We start from the raw sequence: 23569 nt of genomic DNA on the forward strand, positions 1-23569 counted from the left end.
CAAAAGACCCTCAAAGGATGTTTTTAAAATGACAGCAAGAAGCTTCTCTTTTAAGAAACCCATACAGTTTCTCTGTCATCACAACTACAGATTCCTTCCCTGCAGGGTATGGTGTTACTCTGTCCAGGCAAGACTTTGGCTGCTCAGAAATAGGAGTTTGAATTGGACAAATCTGATCATTTAAAATTGAGGAAAGATAATGACATTGTTGTAGGTAGTTAATAAGGTCTGGTTAAAAGACAGGTGGCCTAGGTTGGGCAAAGATGAGCAACTTCAGTTTGAAATAGATCTAGCAACAGAAAGACCATCTAGTTGTCCCAGTTTTTAAACAATTGATTCTATCCATGCCTTTGTAATAGAATCAAGTTTTACAGTGGATGTCAATTATATCATGCAACCTATATTACTCTAACATAGAAACAACAGTCTTTATGCCCTTACCCATCTGGAAAAGACAAATAAAAACAGACATAAATTTTACATGTACCTTATAAAGCCATAGATAGTAATGTACTTTGTCAATACATCTACCAACACATACTCATACTTTTCTGATCATTCTAAAATATTCATTTTATATACTTTAGATTATGTGTATAAATTGGTACAGTGCATGATACCCGGTCAGTGCCTGTTAGCGATAACAACATTAACTTGCAGAAGTGTGGCACTTACAGGCTGTGCACTAGCAAATGTTTATGCTACATTAGTCATTACTCATGGTAAATGACCCCAAGACAAGTGTAGATTAACTGATGAGACTCAGGTCCTATTGTGTCTAGGAGTGCTTAATTTTATTCATTCTTTTTCTCGTTGCTTGATCAGCAGCTTACCCAAACAGCAGAAGTAGGAGGGATACAGCGCCTAGATTGTTTCCACTGTAGAAAGCAGGGAGCTTGAAAATTGCTATGACACCAATTGAAAATGCTACAGGAACCAAATAGAAGACCTATAGATATAGACAAAGCAACGTTTAGCATATGGCAAGCATTTTTTTTTTAAATCAATAGTCCACCTTATTTAACTCTGCAATAAGTCAACCTAGAAAAATTCTGAGAAAATGAATTTTTATTTATCTTCCTGTCGTTGTAACATGCAGCTCATTTTACATTGATCTCACTTTAGGATTTGTCTTCTCCAATATGAGGTCAAGGCAATTTCAATCTATATAGATACACAAGAAATCCCTGGTGTTCCTGCCTCAAGGCTTAAGACTTGGGATCATTCAGTGACAGGGGTTCTGGGAGAAAGATAAGAAAGGCAGGGTTTTTTTTTTTTTTTTTGGTATTAGAGTCAGTCCTAGAAGTATTGATTTCATTTTGGATGCTGCCTCTCTCTCACATGGCTGCTTTCTGAGACTTGGTTATCAGTGTTAGGCATTCCAGGCAAAACAGCAGGACAACAGTTCTCAAATCACAGGTTCTTGAAATCACAGGTATCTGAACAAAAACTTCAGTATTCTGTTTACAAGCAAAAATATTAGAGGCTTAAGAGTTTGCAGCAAGATGCATGCAGCGAAAGCAGAGGTGAATCTTGTGAATTGTACCGGAACCAGTAGTCCTGATAACAGGATCTCAGTACCGAGTAGACCTTCACAGAAGAAAGCATTGAAGCTTCCTTAACATTTAAGCTCATGTGAAGTACAGAGCGGTCATTAGAATTCTTTTAGACTTGGGTTCTACAGCGGGCACATTTCAGACCTCACTGGATGCATTAGCAAAATGGATCTGTGGTTAATTACTCTCCAACTCTTCAAGCCAATGATCTTGACAACAACTCAGACAATCGCTGCAATCACAGGCAAACGCGTACATATTCATCTGGGCTCTTGGCCAACGCTGGTACATTTGGAGTCAAGAATGATCATCTGAACTTGGGGACCACTTTACATAACGGCGAGCGCTGTCAATGAAATACATCCCTCCTTGTCCCTGCTAATCTTCTCTAGTGTGTCATTCAGCAGGCGCTTACTTTGAATTTTTCACTATTAGTTGATTAAATTTTTATAAGCTTGATCATCTGGCACTACAGGGTAATGTTGATAAGCTCTTATTTTGCTACAATAGTGGTTCTTAGGCTTCAATGTGCTTAAAAAAATCACCTGGGGGATCTTGTTTGAAATGCACGCTTTCTACACTCCATTTCCCAAGACACAGATTTAAACAGACCTGAAGAGAGGCCCAGGAATCTGTATGCTGATGTGCACTCTACGAATCTGATATCTCACAGATAAGGGAAAATAGGTTTCCTTTTCCCTCCAACCATCAGATGATATAAGCCCAAGTCAATTGGTTTTTCTTAATTCTCTGTCCTTGCAGTAATAATTTGAATAATTAGAGCAAATAGCTCCTGAATACAAAGCTGATAGACTTCTACCCAAATTGATCCTGTCTTGCAATGACAAAAGTTACTCACCATGTCATAGATGAAGTTTGTCACCCAGTAGCATGTCACACCGATGCCGGAAATGTGCTGTAACTGCTTGGCTTTGGTCTGATGCTCCCTGACAATGTAGGTGACAAAGCTGGCAGTGGTGACAGAGTAGCCCATCAGGATGGACAGCGCCACTAAAATATCGATTAAACTGCTGATTCTATCATGAGCAATAGGGAGAGGAAAGTACACATAAGTTTTTGGAACTCCTTCCCTTTCAGGAAGATTCATGACTAAAACCATCAACAAAGCAGTACAAGAGCTGGCTGTGACACAGATAAGGCTTCCTGCAAGGCAGCCAGATACTATCTTCGACATGACTCTTCTGTGACCCTGGAATAAATGTAGCACTAGTGCATCTGAATTGGCTAGGGATGCGCAATAGAAAAGCCGCGGTCTCCAAGGGTTACAGAGTGCATGCAAGGGATATATAGATCTTCAGCAAAGAAACAGTACTTAAATGCTATGCAGGGAAGTCAAAATGATGAAGTACTTGTGCACTTGACTCAGAAAAGCAGAGGACTCTGTGAATCTACAGTTGACAAGCTCTACTTGGCAGCCCTTCCCACACCCTTCCAGAAACTTCCTTTCGTCCCAGTTAGTGACTTATATATTACCAGCCCTACTAGATTGACATCCATTCAGATACCACTGTAATTTCCAATCATTGCACATTCTGCAGAAGTGCAGCTATGCCAAAGGGAAGGTAGTAATGTCAAGGAAAGAGATGCGCTTACGTGGCTTGTTCCTGGTCTTGCACCCCTGGATAAGGGTGGCTATACATGATGATCCCTAGAAAGAGGGGAGAGTTCTGCTGTTAGATGGTACTTAGTTAATCAGGAGTACCAAGTTTTACATGAATAATACACAATACTTTGTTTCTTACAAGATGAGCCAAAGAATAGTACTTCCAAGATTCTTAATCCCATCAAATTATCTTTTCTTAATAAAATAAACAATGTCTACTTGTGTGTAGAACATTCTGGAAAGATCTAAGAACATCTACTTCTTATATAGTACATGCCATACTCTGGAGAACATTCAAATGATTGCTTCCAACTTCCTTCTGTCTGGTCACTTCTATTCGCATTTCAGCTGTACTTCAGAAATAGAATACATTTAAATAAACAACTCAAATGGTCATCAATTATATAAGTCTCTTCAAATATCCAACAGCATTCTAACCCTCCTTTCTGAGTTAATGACAAGGGTCAGGAAACATGGCCAAGTGAGAACATGGTCCTTTCTCTTTTACTATTTCTAAGTTGCTTATTGTTTAAAAGTCCTACCAGAGCAGAGACTGGGAACCTCAATGTTGCATATCCATAAAAACTCAAGAAGCCCGAGAGCTTCTTGCTACATCCACACTTAATTACGATTCACTTAATTCTATGGTGACCACAAGGTATTGAGTTCTCAGAGTTGGTTATACTTTCTGAGTTGGAAGCAAGGCTCTTTCCTCTCCTTTCCTAAAGGATCTTACTAAGCCAGAGTCAAAAGTGGACAGGCAAGTTTCCCAAAAACTGTAATGTGGAGGCAGCGTGCATACTGTCTACACAAATGTGGGAAAGAATGGTAGGAAAAGAGATGTGGGGCTCCTCTGTACCTACACAGCTATAAACTGAGCAAGAACTTTTGTTCTCACTGCTTGTATGGGATATGTTAGAACATATGTTGGGACATTTCAGTGCAAGTACATATACTTTAGGCAACTTAAATTTGTAGAATTTATTAAGGTAAATATGCTACTTTAAGTTGAATTCCTCAACAATAGTGTGCTGGATAGATAGTCTTATGTCCACCTGACACAAGCTAAAGTCATCTGAGAGGAGGAAACCTCCATTAAGAGAATGCCTCCAGAGGATTGGGCTGTAGGCAAGTTTGTCAGGCAGTTTCTTATTAGTCAGTGACTGATGTGGGAGGACCCAATTCATGTGGGTGGGGCCAACCCTGGGCTGGTGGTCCTGGGTTCTGTAAGAAAAGCAAGCTGGTAAGCAGCATCCCTCCATGCCCTATACATCAACTCTGGCCTCAAGCTTCCCACCCCATTTGTGTTCCTGTCCTGACTTCTTTCAGTGATGTACAGTAATGTGAAAGCATAAGCCAAATACATCCTTCCTTCTCTGAGTTGCTTTGGTCACGGTGCTTCAGCACAGCAATTGTAACCCTAACTAAAACAAATGGCATGTTGAAGAAAATAAACAGTTAAAAACAAAGAAAACAACAGCAACAACAACAACAGCAAACCTACTTTGAACTCTGTTTTTAATCACATTGTAAGGGAATTTCCTTCTCGTATGTTCTGTGAAGATTAATAGTCTCTGTTCTGTATTCATTTATTTGTTTGTTTATTTTAAAGGAGATCTCTCTGTGCTCTCTGACTCACCATGTAGACCAGCCTGGCTTAAAACTTACCATGTAGATCACCAGGCTGGCCTTAAACCTACACAGATGTGCCTGTCTTTGCCTCTCTTCTGAGTACTGGAATTAAAGGTACTGACCACCGTGTTCTTCGGCTTTTTGCTTTATTTCTCTGGGCCCTTCATAAAACCCAGTAGATTCCCTGTAGACAGGGGAACGTTTGTCTTTTCTTTATACATTTTATTTCAAAAATCAAGAAATATTTTTTAATTAACCAACGGAATCTTTGAAAATACGGTCTTATCCACTCAGTGTAGTGCTGTGGAATAGGGCGCTTCCATGAATATCTACTGAAAGATGTAGTCAGGACTAAAGTCCTGTCTGACAGGCCTCCCCACATCCTCTACAGCAGCCAATACCGTGTCTTAAGAGCATGACTGATCAATGGGTGCATTGAAACAAATCAAATAATTTTTCAATTAGAATTTGTCCTTACATGGAACCTACATCAAAAGTAGGCATTTTCTGTAGTCACTATAGATATGAAGCTAAACTGAGATGCTCCCTGTGGGTACAACAAAGGGTGGGAGGAGCACATGGGGGGGGGGAGCATTTGCCAGAGAAAGCGTGCAAACCAATGTTCTTTGAAAAGAACCCTGATTTTCCATATGAAGTTAACCACTAGAGGGAACCACATGAATGTAACAGATACTGACATTGCCAATGAAAGCTAATTAAAATATTTTATGAGCACATTAAGCTTCAGAGAAAATGAATTTTACAGCTAAAGAAAAACCCCAGTTCACCTGGAATCCTGCAAAGATGTCTTTAAACACGTGGAGGATCGTGAGGGAGTGGTGGAGAGGGGAAAATAGGTTGAACTTTACAGACAGGTTAGGTTCTCTTGCCACGGGAGAACCCACTCATGTATTCCAAAACATTATGCATTTTTAAGAGTGACATAGATTTCTTCTTTTCTTTTCTTTTCTTTTCTTTTTTTTTTTTCAGAGCTGGGGACCGAACCCAGGGCCTTGCGGTTGCTAGGCAAGCGCTCTACCACTGAGCTAAATCCCCAACCCCAGATTTCTTCTTTGAAAAGAAGAAAATACCTCACAGAGAGGGCAGAATGTTGCCACTTTTTTGTAAGTTTGAGTAGACAAATTAATAAGGAATAAAAGACATACTTTCCTTAATTTATGTAAAACTTCAAGTTTTATTTTTAAATTGAAAAGTAAATTTCATTTCAGGCTCAGCATAAGTTTTATGCTGCCAGACTCTTTTATCCTCTGTACCTTAAAACACAATGGTAAGGCCCCTCAACAAGCCTGCGGGAGTCTAGAGTGGTCCCGTTACATTAATCTCAGTAATGAAGACTAATTTTAGAGGAAACCAGGACACAGGTTTCCAGAAGCCAGCCCTTTAGACGAGGTCGCATCCTCCTGTTCTCTGTATCTTCGCTACATCGCCCTGGCTGTTTCTATAGCTTCTGTGCTTTCATTGTCTGTCACAACAATGTGTGTTTTTGCTCTGAATAAAACATCCCACAGAAGGCTTTCCAACACCATTTCAATCCAGGTTAGACTCGCCTGGCTTTAGTCACCATTTCATTTAATTTACCACTTTTGACTTTGTCCTTTATTAATGTGCTATACCTAAGGACTATTCATCTTGTTATTTTTCTTTAAAGCTCCTCCTGCTAGGAAAAAAAATGCCAAAACAGTTGGATGAAACCACTGTTTCCTCTGAGGAAGACTCTGCTGCTAGAGTGAGTGTCTGACACTGCAGTGACATAAGCAGACTCCAGAATGCATGGAGGTGGGGTGATGGAAGGAAAGGGGGAGGGTCAGCTTTCATAAAAGATAGTTTGTATCATTTATCCTTCCTAATAGGCTGTTTATGAGGCTGGGTCCTGGCCAGAAAATGTATTATTTCATTTTTTCTCCCTCCTTATTATTATTATTTTAGGATCATATGGAAAAATAATTTGAGCAAAGCTCAAGGAGATGAAATGGTCTGATGAACAGTAATTGAGTTAGAAAAAAATAAATCAACTTCCTTTAAATCCCAGTCCTATTTAAAAATGATGTGGAGGGCTGTGGGGAAATGAAACGGGAGTAGATCTGCCTGAGTCTGGAGAAACAGCTTGGAGCATTAGCAAAAGGACAGGCAGGACTCAGAGAGCCCAGAGTTCAAATCCCACTTTAGTACCTCAGTGAAAGCGTGGGGGCAAACAGTAATGTTAATGCAAAATCAAAGTATGTTTTTGCATACTTTGATAACATATATGTGTCATATATGGTAGCACTTTGGGTGCAGTGTAGACCTTTGTGTTTTAAAAGCTTTGTCTTCATAACTCAGTATGGTGGTGCACAACTTTAAGGCCAGCACTCAAGAGGCAAAGGCAAGTGGATCCCTGTTAGTTTCAGGCCAGTCAGGGCTACCCGGTAAGAATTGAATACTTTTCATAACATTTTTTTGTCTGCATATATAGATCATATGAACATATACTTATGAATATTAATTTATTAGCCAGCTTTTGTCTGCAGACAAATAAATAGCTCTGAAATATTTTCCACAAGACACCACCGCTACTAGCTGTGAGAACAGAGGGGGTGTTATTATCCTGACTTGATAAATGAGGAGATTAAATTAATCTGAAGTTAAGGGTGTCACCTGGAATGTTCCATCAGGAAAGAGTTACAATTTCCAAACGCTTTCTGAAGATCCCTGATTTAGATGCTGTGAAACACCCTTAACAGGGAAGCAGATACGGGGAGCACGCTTACATGGAAGGCTGTAGAAAGAGTTTATAATTAGAGATAGCTCGGCACAGTGACCCTACCGTGTCGGGCAGCATCGTACTCCGACATGTTAACTCTCAGGAGGAAGTTGTTGAGGCTGTTGAGGTAAGCGGGGAGGGAATGGTAGCCTTCTGGATCATACCACACCTGTCAAATTTCAAAAGGAGACAAGATCAGGATTGTATTCAAGTAAAATAGGGCTTTTAGAACATCCGATAGGATACTTCATTTTAAAGGAAAGCCTCGATTTGCTAGTGACTCATTCATAGATGGATCTGTGGGTTTTTGGTTTATAGGTGAGTAGAGATTAGGGAGTCTGCTATTCTAAGTAACGGAATGCCTAACAGCTGACTTAGCAGCCGCTCTAGATGCTTCTACGGGCAAAACCTGAAATGAACTGGAGAAGCCATTGTTATCTCCACAGTGGACACATAGTGATTCTGAGAGGAAAGTGAAGCCTCTTAACAGCAGTGATAAAAAATGGATAGTAAGGGAATGTCAGGGGGTTGGGAAGGGGGGGTGGATGGGGAGGGGAACACCCTTACAGAAGGGGAGGGGGAGGGGTTAGGGGGCTGATGGATAGGAAACTGGGAAAGGAAATAACATTTGAAATGTAAATAAGAAATACCCAATTTAAAAAAAAAAGAGGAAAAAATGGATAGCAGCAGAGTAGAGAAAGTAATTTTAACAATATGCAAGCCTTGGGTCCTTACCAACAAAATTGCTAGTTTTACCTCCCTACCCCCCCTCCCCACACTTGCTGTTCCTAGTTATATATAGCCCTCAGGATGTTTTACCCTCTACATCAAAAGCAAGGCGTTTAAGATACTAGCGTGCTTTTTACATGGTGTTAATTTAAAAATTGGACTCTGGTTTAGAGAGGGATAATTTCATATTAGAAAGTCCCTTGAGTTTGAAAGGAAATTTACTGTGTGGGGAAGGGGACACCAAAATCTCCAGGATTGTTATTTCCCACATAGCTCTGTGACCATCTGGGTTCCACAGTGTCTATGGAGTAGGGACGTTGTGAGAATGGAATTAATTTTTTTTCCTAAAAGGTGAAACTGCTGCTTGGCATAGAACAATCCTGGACTAAATGGATATTAATCTCTCTGCTTTCACCTTGATTCTGCCCAGAGAGAAATGTTCGCAGAATATGGAAATTGTCTGTGACGGAAAATAAGCAAACAACTAAACTCCTTATAACCACTGTTTATCATCTGGGCAGTCATCTGTGTCTGACTCGGTGGCTGGCTTGCCGCTCTTTGGAAGAAATAAACAGTGGGCTTATTTATCCCTGTTAGATTCGTCGCTACTCCAGTATTGGTGAGAAGCAAGGCTTTAGCCCACATCCCATTCTCTAAGAGACTGCGATATAAACATGAAGGAAGTGCAGGGAAAATAAGGGCGTTTCGAGACAAAAGCAACCATCAGGATCGCGCGCATTAATCCACCGCACACAAAAACAATCACTGGACGGCGAGCCCCGTACTGATCCTTTTCACAGCGCCACCCCTTTCCTTGACTGTGTGATTGAGTTTCCCCTACTCTTTATGTTTACAGAGGAGTGGACGCGGTCCAGTGCTACTGCCTGCATCTTGCTTTGCTTATCAGTGGTGCATGGGAGGAGGTTATTTCCACGGCTGAAAGTTCTATGAATGAATGAATGAATGAATGAATGAATGAATGAATGAGCGAATGAGTGAGTGAGTGTGTGAATGAGTGGGCAGATGAATGAATGAATACTTGTGATATACAGATTATTTCCACTGCTGAAAGTTCTATGAATGAAAGAGTGAATGAATGAATGAATGAATGAATGGATGGATGGATGGATGGATGGATGGATGGAGTGAGTGAGTGAATGAATATGACCGGAAGTTCTTATTCTACTGCAGATGGGTGTTGAGAGCTACATTTTTGATTACTGGGAAAAGCACCATTGGGAACAGTTTCTACGTTCTTGCTCTCGTGTATACATGCCTCCTTAGAGTACATATCTGCATCATGCAGAATTGACTTTACATGTTTTACGATGTTTAATATGTTTCCTGTTTCTGACATGAAAGTGTTTACATATACAAATCCCATATCCCCATTTATTTGACCTCCCAGAAGAAAGTCCCAAATTTACCTTAGCAAGAGTTCTATTGACAGGGACAGCTGTCACATCAAAACGAAGGTCGTTAGTCAATTTCATCCCAAAACTCCAACCTCCATATCTACATAGAGCAACAAAATTTTTATTTGTTTTACTGGGTAAAATCTCCCTAAGTTGATCAAAAATATTTAAGTAGGAACTTTTTTTTCTTTTCTACCCAGAATACAAAACGAAATAAATACAACAAATACATTCAGAACTAGATAAATATGTGATATTTTTCTATTGATCCTTTTTTATTATATTTTAACTCAAGTGTATATCTTTCCTAAGGCAAGAGTCTCGTGAACAAATGCATTGTCTGGGATGGTGGCTCTTGCCTGTGATCTGAACACTCAGGAAACTGAGGGAGGAGAGCGGCTGTGAGCTCTGAGTTGGCCTGATCTACAACTTACAATCCCGCCTAGGTAATAATTTTACAGTCACACTACATTAAACAGTTACATATACGCAGTGAGCATTCTGAAAAGGAATGCTATAATCTAAGCTTTTCCTCTTTCTATCTCAAAACTCAACATTATAATGCTTAAATCTTTTTTCAGGTAATTGATACCAGAGTGATCTAATTTATTATCTTTTTTTTCAAATTACTTAATTTTCCTTGGAAATGATTTTTCCCTAGATTTATAGATTTTTTTGATCGGTCCTCCTTTTTTTTTCTTTCCCTCTAAGATCCCTGAATGTGAGTTTGACATGTCAGTTTATGGTCTTCTTAAAAAATTGACTTTAAAATTCAAGTAATAATTCCCAGAATAGACTAACTTAGATATTCGCCAAATTAGATCCAACTTAAATAACAGGACAGTGCAATAACCTCATCATGGATGAGATGGTGTAGAGATATAATTAATATGTAAATGATACCATTGCTCTTTTTAAATGTGGATAGTTTAGACTAGTTTTTCATAAGAAATCCCTTTCTCTTATAAATTTACTTTACCATAAATTATTTGACTATATGAAACACCTGATATCCTTGAATATAGAAAACGTTTGTTTCTATGTAAACCCATGTCTATGAAATTTTTGTATATCTGTAATTAGAAATTTCAAGAGAGAAAAATACCAAAATATTAACAGTGGCTACATATGAGTAGAAAACATGATTTTTTCTTCTTTAGCTTATCTGTAACAATAATAGCGCACAGTGAATGTGAAGAATTTTATACACTGAGAAATGAAGGAGAGGTGGAGGGAAGAAAAGAGTTATGACCATAAGTTCATGGGCTTTATATCCTAGCAAATGTGCTGGGGGACATTTGACAAATGGCTTCACATGGCCTTGCCACACACAGGACATTTTGTCCACTCACAGACACAATCTGCATTGTAACTCGGGCCAACTGTCATAAAAAAAAAAGTCATGCTTTCAAACTCTAAGTAAATTCAATCCAGTCAAAAATTTTGTCTATTGCTCTGAGAAAAAATAAGTACAAATTCAACAATACATTTAAAGACCTTAAAACACTAGTGATTTTTAGTTTGCTCAAATGGATCTTAATTTAGAATCATTAAATTTCTATACATAAAACTGTACAGAAAGCACAGCACTAAAGCATCTGTGCTGCTATATCAATGATCAGATCAATCATCAATCAGTCAAATCAAAGCAACGATCAATTTCCCTAGATAAATAATTGGCAACCCTTACTTAATGCTGTTTTGGAAATCAATTAAGAATGTTACAAACAGAAGTTTTACCTTTTCTGTACAAAATGATTTGCAGTTGATATCAAATAATTTTCCATGTGTTTTCCAGTGAGGTTATAAATAACTTGGGAAGAGTAAGTTCTTCTATGAGGAGGGGAATAATTAAATTTAGGGCATTCCTGGAAAATAAAATTATCAAATTAAGTTCTTGCCTGTCCTGTGGAAGTTAAATAGACAATGTCAGTGTCTCCCGATTTGTCCATCACTGTACGGGCTGAGGTGTGATCAAACTGCCTTTTGATTCACAAGAACTTTGGGAAAGAAGACAACTTGTCTATTTGCCAAGAAATTAGAACAATTGTCACTTAGGTCGGTCGAGCAACTACATGTGCTTAGGACTCACCCGAGCTAAACAGAGCACGGGTTCACAAATACACCATCTTTCATTGTTCTGACGAGGTAAGCTCTTTTTGGGGAATATTTGGAAATTTAGGAAACAGAAACATTTCAAACACTTTAAGAATTCACAGGGAATCAAAAAGGGATCTGCCTCCAATTAAAAACAATGTTATAAGAGAAAACTCATCAAAACCACAGCAGTGGATTGAACACATGGTTCTCACTGCCTAACCTAGGAGTTGTGTGATTGTTTAGTAATTATTGGTTTACATATAGATTTTAACGTGTTAGTTACGTGTGTATGTGTATTATTTAAGAACTAATTTTAGGCTTACAGAAAAGTAACACATACAGGAATGAGAGTCTTTGTGTCTGCCTGAACCACTAGGAACATCTCCACAGACAGCTTATGTTTCTAGTTGCTTATTTATTATTTGGGATTTTAAGGCAGGGGCTCTAGTTCAGGCTGGCCTCAAGCTTACTACGTGGCTGAGGATTCCACTGAGCTTCTGATTCTCTTGCTCACACCTCCCGAGGACAAAGATTTCAGGTGTGTGCACTCTGCCCAACTCCGGAGGTTCAAGTTCACACACTTATTTTTTACACTCAGCCAGAGTAAAAACCTAGCTCTCCTTTGGGTCCTGAAACTCATTGCCATGATATCTAGTCTGGAGAGATGCACCTCTTCCTTCCAGAGCTCACTCACACCCAGCCCCAGAGCCAGAGGCTCACGGCACATGTGAGCTGTATCAAATTGCAGACTTCTCTGAAATGCCGAGAGCAAATTTCACTGACCGCACAGCCACATCTACCCTAAAGACCACATTTCTGAATAGCCTTGGCTTCCCAATTAGTCAGAAGTTGTCTCCAAGTAACCAGTATAGCTCTGAAGGTTTTATTTTTTTTTAAATTGCATTGCATTATACGTATAAAAACCCACATGTATTATAAAGGCACTGCTTGATGAATTTTGACAAACTGGACACACCCACGTAATTAGTAAGTAGGAAGGCGACAGAAGCCCATCAGTTCAAAGCCTTCTCACACACCCTGCAAATTGCTACCACCCCCAAAAGACCATAGCTGTTGTTTTAGCCATTTATTTATGTAACTAGCACACAAAATCATGAAGGTTGTTGTTGTTATTGTTGTTAATTTAGACAAAAGAGTAAAAACTCTAAATGGTAGGTTAGACTAACATTTAAAAATTGAAAAAGATCTCTCTTATTTTTTTGGACCCTAGTTCTTATAGTTAATAACTACCTTGCACAGGAACTCCAAAATGGACTGTGCTCACTGGAAGGGTTTTTATTGTAAAATATTGTACTGTGATCAGAGTACAACACTATGACACTTGAAGAAAGCCTTGCTAGACTCTTCCTGCATGAGAGAAGAGGTTTGGTGCTTCTTAGAAACCAATAGTGACTTTTCTTCAATAAAAAATTTATTTAAAAACTTTGAAAGCATCTCCTCTAGGATGCTTGCTTTGATACATGAAATGTATGTGATACACGTGTATCGACTCAAATGGAAGTCTTGAACCTGCCTAGTTAGCTTTGCTATACAAAGAGTTTAGGGAGTTGATAGCTTAGAAAAAGAAAATCTGTATGCATGAAATAAAGATAAAGTAATTATTGGATAAATTTTAATATTTTCAGGAAATTAATGTTGATGCTAAACTTTTTCAGGTGTTGCTTGGGGACGCATGGAATTCCTTTCTAGACTTCCCAGTTAACTGCCTGGCAGCGTGTTCACTACATTTTCAAATACAACAGTGACGGTCACTTTTTGTGACACTGTGAAACTGAGCTTTCCAGCTAGAACAGAATTGGTTCCACAAAGACCATCTTCTACCTCTGGAAATGTGTCCTGGTTCAGATTTAAAACAGTGACCTGGAGTTCAAAGTCAATATTTTTTGAGCACCCAGGCCCATATCTTTTGAGCTACTAGCTTCCATAAAATGAAATTATACTGACTCTTTGGTAACCTGGATAGATCTTTCAAGTTTTGCTATTTATTCTCGCCTCTTTTTTTTTTTCTTCTACTGAAATGGGATTCTCTTTTACCTGGACATTGTCTGAACAGGAGCAAACACCAAAGTTGTCGATAGCTTCTCCACTTGTGTTCCACTTTCCCAGATTGTCTTTTTTTAAACACTGCCTGTAAAGAGAAAGGATGCTGAAGTGAGGTGTGCATTCTGAACTGAGGTGTGTAGAAGTGAGGTGTGTGTATACTGAAGTGAGGTGTGTAGAAGTGAGGTGTGTGTATACTGAAGTGAGGTGTGTGTATACTGAAGTGAGGTGTGTGTATACTGAAGTGAGGTGTGTAGAAGTGAGGTGTGTGTATACTGAAGTGAGGTGTGTGTATACTGAAGTGAGGTGTGTGTATACTGAAGTGAGGTGTGTAGAAGTGAGGTGTGTGTATACAGGCGTGTGCATGCTTGTGAGAGAGAGTATAAATAAGTAGTTAGTGTTAAATTTAGGTGTGTAGACCCGGGTAGGAGATTGTGTAAGCCGACTGTGCGATGCACTAGTGCTTTTGATTGGCATTTCGTGGGGGTGGGAATTGCAGGGCAGCATCGGTTGACTAAGAAAAGTTAAGTCAAAGCTCAGTGAATTTTCTCACTGTGGCAGGATGAGGCGGGGTACTTTCTTTGTTCATTTTCATTCTTCTCAGCATCTCGGCTGATAATACACTAGGGTCAGGTTAATACATGCTATGTGCTATCTAGGAACTTTAAATAAGCTATTATATATATATATATTCACATATATCAGAAGAAGAATCAGAATTCTTAGGTCTCATCATACAATCTAGACTTCCTTAGACATATACACTAGTCTCTATGGCCCCTACTTTCTTTGTCAGTAAAGAGATTAATGAGGCTAGAGATGGCTCGGTGGTTAAGAGAACTTGCTACTCTTGCAGATGACCTGAATTTGGTCCCCAGCATCCATATTTGTGGCTCATAACCACTTGTAACTCCAGTTCCAAGGGATCCAATACTCTCTTTGGCCTCTGTGGACACAAGGTGTGCATGTGGTGCACATACAAGCAGGTACTCATACATACACACAAAGTAGAAATAAGCAAATCTTTAAAAACAATAAAATGGGATTAACAATATGACCTAATATTGTGATTGTAAAATATAACAATACAAGAGGTGAGCAAATGTAAGGAACCTAATGTTTATTATTATGGTATAGTACTGCCGAGGAAATAATAAAATGAAAGATACAGACTTTCTATCATGATATTATCTCTTTCCAGTAAAATCGCACACATATACTTTACGTATTCCTACACACACTCATGCAAACTAGAATTCTGGAAAGAAGAAAGGAGAAGAACTTACGAGTCACTAGTATTCAAACACACGTTGTCAATACCAGGGAAATTCCATAGAGCCGAGACCAGGGCATTAGTGCTTGGATCAAAATTCCTGAAACATCAAGTGACAGGGACTCATCAGTAAACACATGTTCACTAACAACCCTAAGATATGAGTTATGCTATCTCCAAGACTGCTTTTCCATTTCTTCCCTCTGGTCCTACTTCTCTGCCTCTACCAGTCTCCTCCCTTTCTCCACGCCTACACATATGCTGGATATGAATGGTGGTCCTGAGGTACCCACCCTATAGATATAAACACCCACCCTATAGGTGTAAACACCCACCTTATAGGTGTCCAAAAACCTATGAAAGATACAGGCTTTGCTGCCCCAACGTTCTCCTATGACTTGAATGTCGCCATCACATGTGGTTTAAGTCTGTTCAGTAAGAGTAAACATCCCCTTGACTTTATTTGTAGATGCATATAAATCCTCTTAAGTTACTTGGTAGGCACAGAAGCAGCCCATTTCTTTAGCAGAATTAAGTGGTGCAGCTCCCAAATTATTTGTTTTTCTCCACAGACCCTGAAATCATTGTGGAAACAATCTCGTCAGAAAGTAACTCACGCGTAGAAGGCTGTCTGTTCGGAGTTGCCGTAAATGGATGGAGAGATCAAGAGCTCGGGATAGCTGTTGCTGGAGTCTCTCAGGGTGCCCAGGCCCATGGCGGTGGCTACAAAGACGATGGGAAGAACGACCTGAGCGATGAGACCTTTCCAGTTCCTGCGAGTGTGATGGAACCTCTTGATGAGAATAGCCATTATCTTCTTCAGCAACAGCCCAAAGCCATCCAGCCTCTCGCTTCTCGTCAGGACTTTGTCTGAGTAAGGACAAGAGATTTAATGCAGTTCCAGGAAACCTCTGTACGACTTCATGAACTGCAGGTGAATGATATCATGTTACATGGGTGGGAGAAGCCTCTGTGTTCTCTATTCAGACTGAAGCCTCTGCAGTCCATTTCTAATATTGCCCTAAATAGGGGACCCCCAATACGGGCCTCGTATATAGCTGAACTTAAGAGTGTTATGAAAATTGTGATTCACTAGCTTCAGTTACAATACATATGTATAGTAAGTTTTCTGGGACAAATGAAAGATTCTGAATTTTGTAAATGAGCCCTGATCCCTACTCCGATGTCTCAATGCAGACCCAATATATAATTACTAATTTTGATTAAATAGGAAATAGTCTCATCAAGATTGAATTCAAATAATATAAATAAAATATTGGCCTAGTGTAAGAACTGGTTCTTAGCACAGGCTATGAGTTTTGATGTTTCAATTTCTGATATGAAATACACTGAACTCACGGGACACGTAGGAAAAGGAAAGCTTCTCCAAGATATAATTCTGATTCAACCACATATTCATACGCTGTTTTTAGAAATTAAAAATGATTATGGCCTTTCAAGACTCCACATTCAGTTTCTATAAAGAAACCATTGAAAACTTGTCTACTATGCACCCCCACTCTGAAATGCCCTCCAAGGCTTAAGAAAGTTTCCATTGCTTTGAGGCCCATGGAAGACACGGTGGCTATTGCCGCTCAGTGGAGTGCTTAAGTCTAACCATTTCAGCAGCTTCCCCCAAAAGTAGCTTCAAATAGAGCATTCTCGTCAGAGACTCAGCACAAGACATTTTTACATGTTATAGGACAACGGTATCTGTCAACTCTGTGTGCGTTTAAAATTCTCCATCATAAATCATGCAGCTCAAAAAATCATGATCTCCATTTAGCTGATAAGGAAAAAAATACAGAGCTGCTTAATTTAAGATGAATTCCAATTAAACAGAGAGAACATGTTTAAATGCAAACTCATATCTCTGCAATGGGGAATTGTACAAGGAGCTGAATATTTTGAGTTAATTAGTATGCTTTTCTGTTCCTTGAGAAATGACATGCGGATGACTTACAGGTGTATCAAAATGGAGCAAATGGGCTGCCTCAGAGATAATGCCAATGAGGGGACATTCTAAATGAAGAATAATCTCAAATCATGGGGAAAAGGCAGAGGCAAATACATAGAAGCAGATGACCACTTTCCAATCAAAGCCCCCAATTCCTCAGATTCCACAGTTTTATCCCCCAACAGTTGATAAACAAGAAATATGACAGAGGAAAGATGAGACTCTAATTCCAGAATTACACAAACATCAGAGATGATCTTTTCTGAGTTTTCGAGACAGGCAAATATTTAATTAAAAGTTCTGTTCCTCGAGATGTTCCTAAAGTTCTGTTTAAGCAAACGTTTGAAATGACTGCTCCATAATTCATATATCATTTTACTACATGTTTCCTTAAGTAAATTATGTTTCCAGGGTATAAATTAACTGTCAGCAGGAGACCAGGTGACAACAGAAGCTGTTTTTAAAAGAACTTAAACCCTAATGTTATACCGAAAATGTGATTTTTCAGACATATCCTGTGTGAAGAGTTGAAGGTGAAGCATTTTAATATAGACAATGTCTTCAGGTCTAACCTTATCAAATCATAGACGCTACCCCGAACAAAGCAATTTTTGCCCCTTGAGTGAATCATAGTTGGGGAACCTAAGGGCTAGACCTCACCTTCCCAGTGAGGGATAATTAAAAAAAACACAACTTTTTTTTATGCTTTTGCTCCCACATATATGCACCTAGTGTTATTAGCGTGCTCCTGACCAGATAACTGTGTCCGCCCCTGCACAGCCCTGATTGCAGGAAGAATTGTAACTTGTGAAGCACACTTCTGAAATCACAGAAAGTTACATCTGCAGACGCATTTCTGACAAACGGAGAGCCTCCCTCCCCATCACCTGTCAAAGGTATTCCCTAGGTTTACCTCGCTTTCACAGCCATCTCCCTTTTGAAAGTGAGAATTTGATCTTCTGTAATGAATATTCTGTGTGTTGAAGGATGCTTGTGTGTATTGGGAGTGTTAGTTTAAAGAGAAACTTTAAAGTTGATTCCACAAAAGGAGTAAAAATCTGCACCTATTTTCCCCAATTATGTCGTCTACGAAAATTAAGCAAAATCTGCGCATTAGGTCTGTACCATCTCTGTCAGTGAAGTTGCTGCTGCTCACAGACAAGTCATCCGGAGTTGAGGTGCCATTGGCACTGGGGTTCCCAACCTTCCTCTGCGTCAAGTGCTCCAGACTCATATTGCCACATTTTTGTGAATCTTTCGTCAAGTTCAGAAAGACCTAGAAAGAGAAGCCAGATCACTTCATTAACAAAAAAGATACGCATCTCTTGGACCAGACCTTGGTCTTGATTCTGAGTTATTATCACACTTATTAGGACAGCTGTTTCCAACTGACATTAAGAGAATATGCTTTATGTATAAAACATGGTCATTCTTACGTTTTGGATGAGAAATGGTGAAAAAATACTTTCTTTTTAGAAATCAATCTTCTGTTAGAGTGGTACTGAGAATTGCAAGTGATTCTGTGATACACTTACTTAAAAAAATACATTTCCCTTCAATTAGAAAAACACCTGCACATATTTTTCTAAGGGCAGAGAAAGTCATATGAGCACCAATACATGAAGTAGTGTGGTGGGGTGGGGATAGGGAGAGCTCACTCAGTATAGTATCGTGAGGACTGGAGGTCCAATCCTAGAACCCACATACAAAAGTTGGATTCATTGTGTGCACTTGTAACTTCAGCACTGGGAGGGCGAGCATAGGCGGAACCTTGGTACTCATTGGCCAACCAGTCTAGACTTTGGTCCAAGCCAATGAGCAACATTGTTTCCCAAAATAAAGCCCTAGAGAAATAACCCTACAGTGTTGTCCCATGACTACTCCAGGCATGTGGACAAAAGTGCATGTGAACTCCTGCATCCACATGCAGCTCCACACATACACAATCATGGACATACACAGGAATGTGATATGGACAAAGTCCAGAGGCACAGCACTTCCCTATGTTTACAGTGCTGGGGTCAATTTCCAGCACTCTAAATTAAATAAATAAATAAATAAATAAATAACAATGGATGATAGATAGATAGATAGATAGATAGATAGATAGATAGATAGATAGATAGATAGGATAAGCAGTAAGGAGATGTCCCTCTACCTCTTCGACAGTGGTATCTGAAATGCCATAGCAGCCGATGTTGAGTTTACCCATGCCCTTGTCCAGTGCTCTCAGGAGTGACAGGTAAGCTCCTGAGACTTTGGTGCTGAATGGAGGGAGCACATATACAAGCTCTCCCCCAATGTCCTCCTTGAGGTAGGCTTCAGGGAGGTGTGACTGGATCATTGCTGTCACAGCCACTGTGTCACAGATTGCATTCGTGTCTAGGTTTGGGCTCTGTGGACAAAAAGAAAAGTTGTGTCAGTGCTCCTGAGTCAGACCACATACCATCCCTCCGGCCATCCCCTGTCCTACACGGAGACTTACGAGCCACATCCCTCCCAACCCCCACCCACCTTCCTCTCTCATGCTTTCATGCAGCAGCAGTTTTGCGTCTCTAAGGCTGTGGTACAGGATGCCATGCTGTGGTGTGTGTGCCCCTCAAGGTCTCTTCACCCAGTCAGCCAACACTCCCTATTCTCTCCCCAGCTCCAGCCCATGGTTTAACTGACACTTCTTTTCTCGCTCCTGGTTTATTTTGTCTACATTTATAGAAATAAATATTCTATGTAATTTATCATCGACTAATTGATAGTGTGTTAAATAATTTACATATTGAGCATAACATCTGAAATTTCACATTTCATCAAGCCCAAAGTTCATGCAGCCGGAACATGGAGTTTATCTTATGAGTTCGTTGATGCAGCCTGGGTGCCTAAAATAATGATTGGGTACATCATTCACCACAATATCCTCTAATATATGAATTTCTAAATATAATGATAAATTATGGTTATTTTATTTTGGAAGCTCAAGGATAATTTTGTTAGGGTTTAAAAGAAAATATAGTATAGATTAGGAGAAAAAGCCATGCCTTTTCAGTTAACCAACGGGGTAGAAGTAGACAGCTTATTAAGAAAGAAAGCTTTATTAAGATGACTCCTAATGACTTATTGCCATGCCCATAGAGCAGGACATGCCACAAGTCTCATCTGAGAAGCATCTTGCAGCAGATGATAATTAACACAGATACCGTCACTTGATCAATGTGCAGAGATTAAGAAACTACAGCGTGTTCAGCCGTAAGTAGAATATTCATAGCATACCCTTCGTGAAACAGCTCATGGAATTTCAAGGAAGAGGGAGCAGAAAGATCATAAGAGCCAGCACTAACGGATGACTTCAAGGGCAGTTGCACATATGGACTCACAGTGGTAGGGACAGTATCCATAAGACTTACTCTAGATCCAGCCAGGCACAATGGCAACATGGGGTTGGGGGGATGGGCACAGCATCCCATCACTGTCTGGGAAGAGCAAATTCTACTTGCTGTTGGGAGAGGGAGAGTCGGTTTTGTTTAACAAGGTGACCACTATCAGGTTGACCTCAGTCATGGCAGGTCCCTGCTCTTGAAGGTAGTTGAGCAACACAAACTGGACTTGACTAGGGTTGCTGTGGAGAAGGGGAAACTAAACTAAAGTTGTATGGGTAGGAAGGGGAGAGATGGACAGAGGGAGTATGGGAGTAGTCTGGGAGTGAATGTGATCAAGCTACGAGGTATCAAATTTCCCAAAAATTAATACAAATATTATTCATGGAAATAGGAAAAGGCACTTGTAAGAGTGGAAGCAGGTGAGAGATCTAACATAAGAGCCCCGCCCTAAGCCTGAAATACTGTGTATATTTTGGGAATCGTGCCAAGATAACTTAGATATAGAGTCATTCAGAAGAGTCACATCTGAGTCACAGTTTCAACTACACAGTTTAACACTTGCCATCACAAAGCAAAGACATGACCTCTTACGTGCTCTTCCTTTGCTTTCTCTAAGCCAGAGAATCTAAATTTCTCTACAGAGGCTGAAGTGGTACAGAAACAAACAAACAAACAAACAAAATGCTGGCAGTCCATCAGTAAACTATAGAAGGACAGCATTTTGTACAGTGCCCACCACAAGGGAAATTACTGGAAGCTTAGGAAAATTTGGAGGTCAAATGCAGAACTACTATATCAGACGCCCTTAGGAAGGGAGCAGAAATCTGGGGTTTTAACCAACCCACTTGCTGAGATTTGAGAACTACATAAGGTTGCATACTGATGAATCTTGGCAATGAGTTAAGTTGGAGAGAATCTGTCTTCACCTTATAGAAGCGCTTAACTCATGACCCCACGATGCAGTGCCCTTTCTCATACAAACCTTCTTCTTGGTGAGTGTGAGGTGGTAGCCATCTCCAAAAGCTTCCTTGAGGTAAAATGGTGAACCACAACAACGGAGCCCACCCTGTTCCAGGAAGGCAATGCGGTCACTCAGCACTTCAGCCTCATCCAAATGGTGTGTCGACAGAATGATTGTTCTTGCTTAAAGAGACAGTCGAGAACAATGTCAAATGAAAAATGAGGATACAAGGCCCCCACAGAACAGAATTAGCAAGAGTAAATCCTGGGATTTCTGAGGACAGAGTGGCATTAATTGAGGTGAGTGAACCTCTGTAACAATCAAAGGAAAACTCAGAAGGCTGCCATTAAATATATAGGAGGGGGTCTTATATGTAATTTAGCAGCAAGTGCTTATTAAGATTCATAGCTAATGCGCTTCATTTTCTGTGGGCATCAGCTACCTTTTCTCATTTGTCAGAGTTTTACCTCTGTTGTTTCAGTGTGCTCTCTCTCCCTCTCCCCCCTTTTCCCCTGTTCTCGCTCTTGCTCTCCCTCCTTCCTTTATGATAAAAATGGTAATTTAAAAGACTTTTTGAATATTCCTCTCTGCACTCCAGAGAGAATAATCCACTCCAGTCTGATTACTTCTCTGAATCACATCCTGTTAGCACTTATTCCGTGTGTTTTCAGTTTATTTTCATTTGTGTACATTTGGTATCTCTAATTAGATTCCATGCTTCTGTAGGCAGACTCCTCTAGTCTCCCAATAAGCCTCGATAAGTTTAACTCACAGTAGTCCTGGCTATGTATTAACAAATTGACCCAGAAATCTCACCAAGAAATCTTAAGACAAAAAGATCTCACCTCAGATATTTAGAGGGTGTTATACACAGAAAAGCTTCAACTTGATTTTGGGAAGCCCTACAGGTAGAGTTATGACTGTCCTATGGAGAAGTTATGAAAATTATACATACCAGTTTTGTTCTTGGATATGACATCCCATATACTTCGGCGAGAGCATGGATCAACCCCAGTGGATGGTTCATCCAGAATCACGACCCTTGATCCACCGATGAGGGCAATGGATATGGATAATTTCCTCTTCATCCCTCCTGACAACGTCCCAACTCTCTTATGGCGATGGCTGTACAGTCCAGTGTCTTTTAAAGTCCTTCAAGAATAAATAATGAGCAGTCCTATTATGTTCATAATCAATGAATACATCTCCAATGAGGTGCAGTACAGTACTGAAAATGGGAAGTCATTTATTGTCGTTTATCATCTAATTATTGTCATAAAAATAATTAGTAAGAAGAACCGTTCATTTGACAAGTGGTTAGAATATTGAACATTTTGTGCTAGATTACGTCATAGAAAAAAAGCAATGAACAGAAAAAAAACTTTTTTCATAAAGAGATTGTACACGCATGTGTGCAGAAGATGAAGAAAATCCAATTATGCCCAATCTCAAGAATGTTTATAATATAACAAGTGCTAATCAGCACCCAAGTAATAAAACAAAAAGTCATATGAGCAAAGACTGGAAAAGTGTTCATTTGGCCAGGAGTCTCCAGATGGCCCTCAGGAAGGGAATTGTAAGTGAAGAAGAACAAACAGAAGGACCTGTGGTGGGAGTCGGTTGTGACTGGTCAAGTGCACGTGCAGGCCATGTTCACAGGGCAGAGTAAAGGGAGAATGTGACAGTAAGTAGTCAGATGTGGGATGGAAGGTGGGTCTGTAGGCCTTGCTAATGACATTATGGGATATCATACTAAGTGTGGCAAAAGCCACCCAAGGGGATGCAGGAATGACACAGTCTGATATGCAGTTGACAAAGCTTGTTAATAAGAATCCATGAATGGGGTGGGGGGAGTAGTAGCTGGAAGTCCATTTAAGAGGCTTTGAGGTTTAGTACCCAGGCAGAAATGAAAACAAAAGATTTGGGGTAACATATAAGGCACCAGGGCAGAGTTGAACAGTGCATGCATAACTGTCTGGTGAGGATAATAATGTCAAATGAATATGTGACCAGAGAGGTAAGAAGCAAAGCAAAATGCTTGTGAGAGAAGATTTCCCACTGCTATTGCTACCAGAGCTCGACCGACATGGTATATTTCCTTGGGAGAGCTTAACCAGTCATGCTCTTAT

The 23569-nt window shown here is 39.8% G+C and overlaps 1 protein-coding gene across 2 annotated transcripts in view; it reads right to left on the minus strand.

Moving 5' to 3' along the window:
* Positions 1-23569, minus strand: part of Abca12 (ATP binding cassette subfamily A member 12) — a 172841-nt gene that overhangs the window by 16967 nt on the left and 132305 nt on the right. For both annotated transcript variants that reach the window (XM_087565330.1, NM_001427691.1), the window contains 13 exon segments: positions 22396-22592; positions 21462-21622; positions 19267-19503; positions 18234-18384; positions 15769-16021; positions 15165-15251; positions 13873-13966; positions 11458-11585; positions 9730-9817; positions 7637-7742; positions 3171-3225; positions 2416-2593; positions 834-949 (listed from right to left, as the gene is read on the minus strand). In XM_087565330.1, the coding sequence (XP_087421456.1) occupies positions 834-949; positions 2416-2593; positions 3171-3225; positions 7637-7742; positions 9730-9817; positions 11458-11585; positions 13873-13966; positions 15165-15251; positions 15769-16021; positions 18234-18384; positions 19267-19503; positions 21462-21622; positions 22396-22592 (1851 nt within the window).

Source organism: Rattus norvegicus, chromosome 9 (genome assembly GCF_021556685.1).
Source record: "Rattus norvegicus strain SHRSP/BbbUtx chromosome 9, alternate assembly SHRSP_T2T, whole genome shotgun sequence".
Lineage (NCBI taxonomy): Eukaryota > Metazoa > Chordata > Mammalia > Rodentia > Muridae > Rattus > Rattus norvegicus.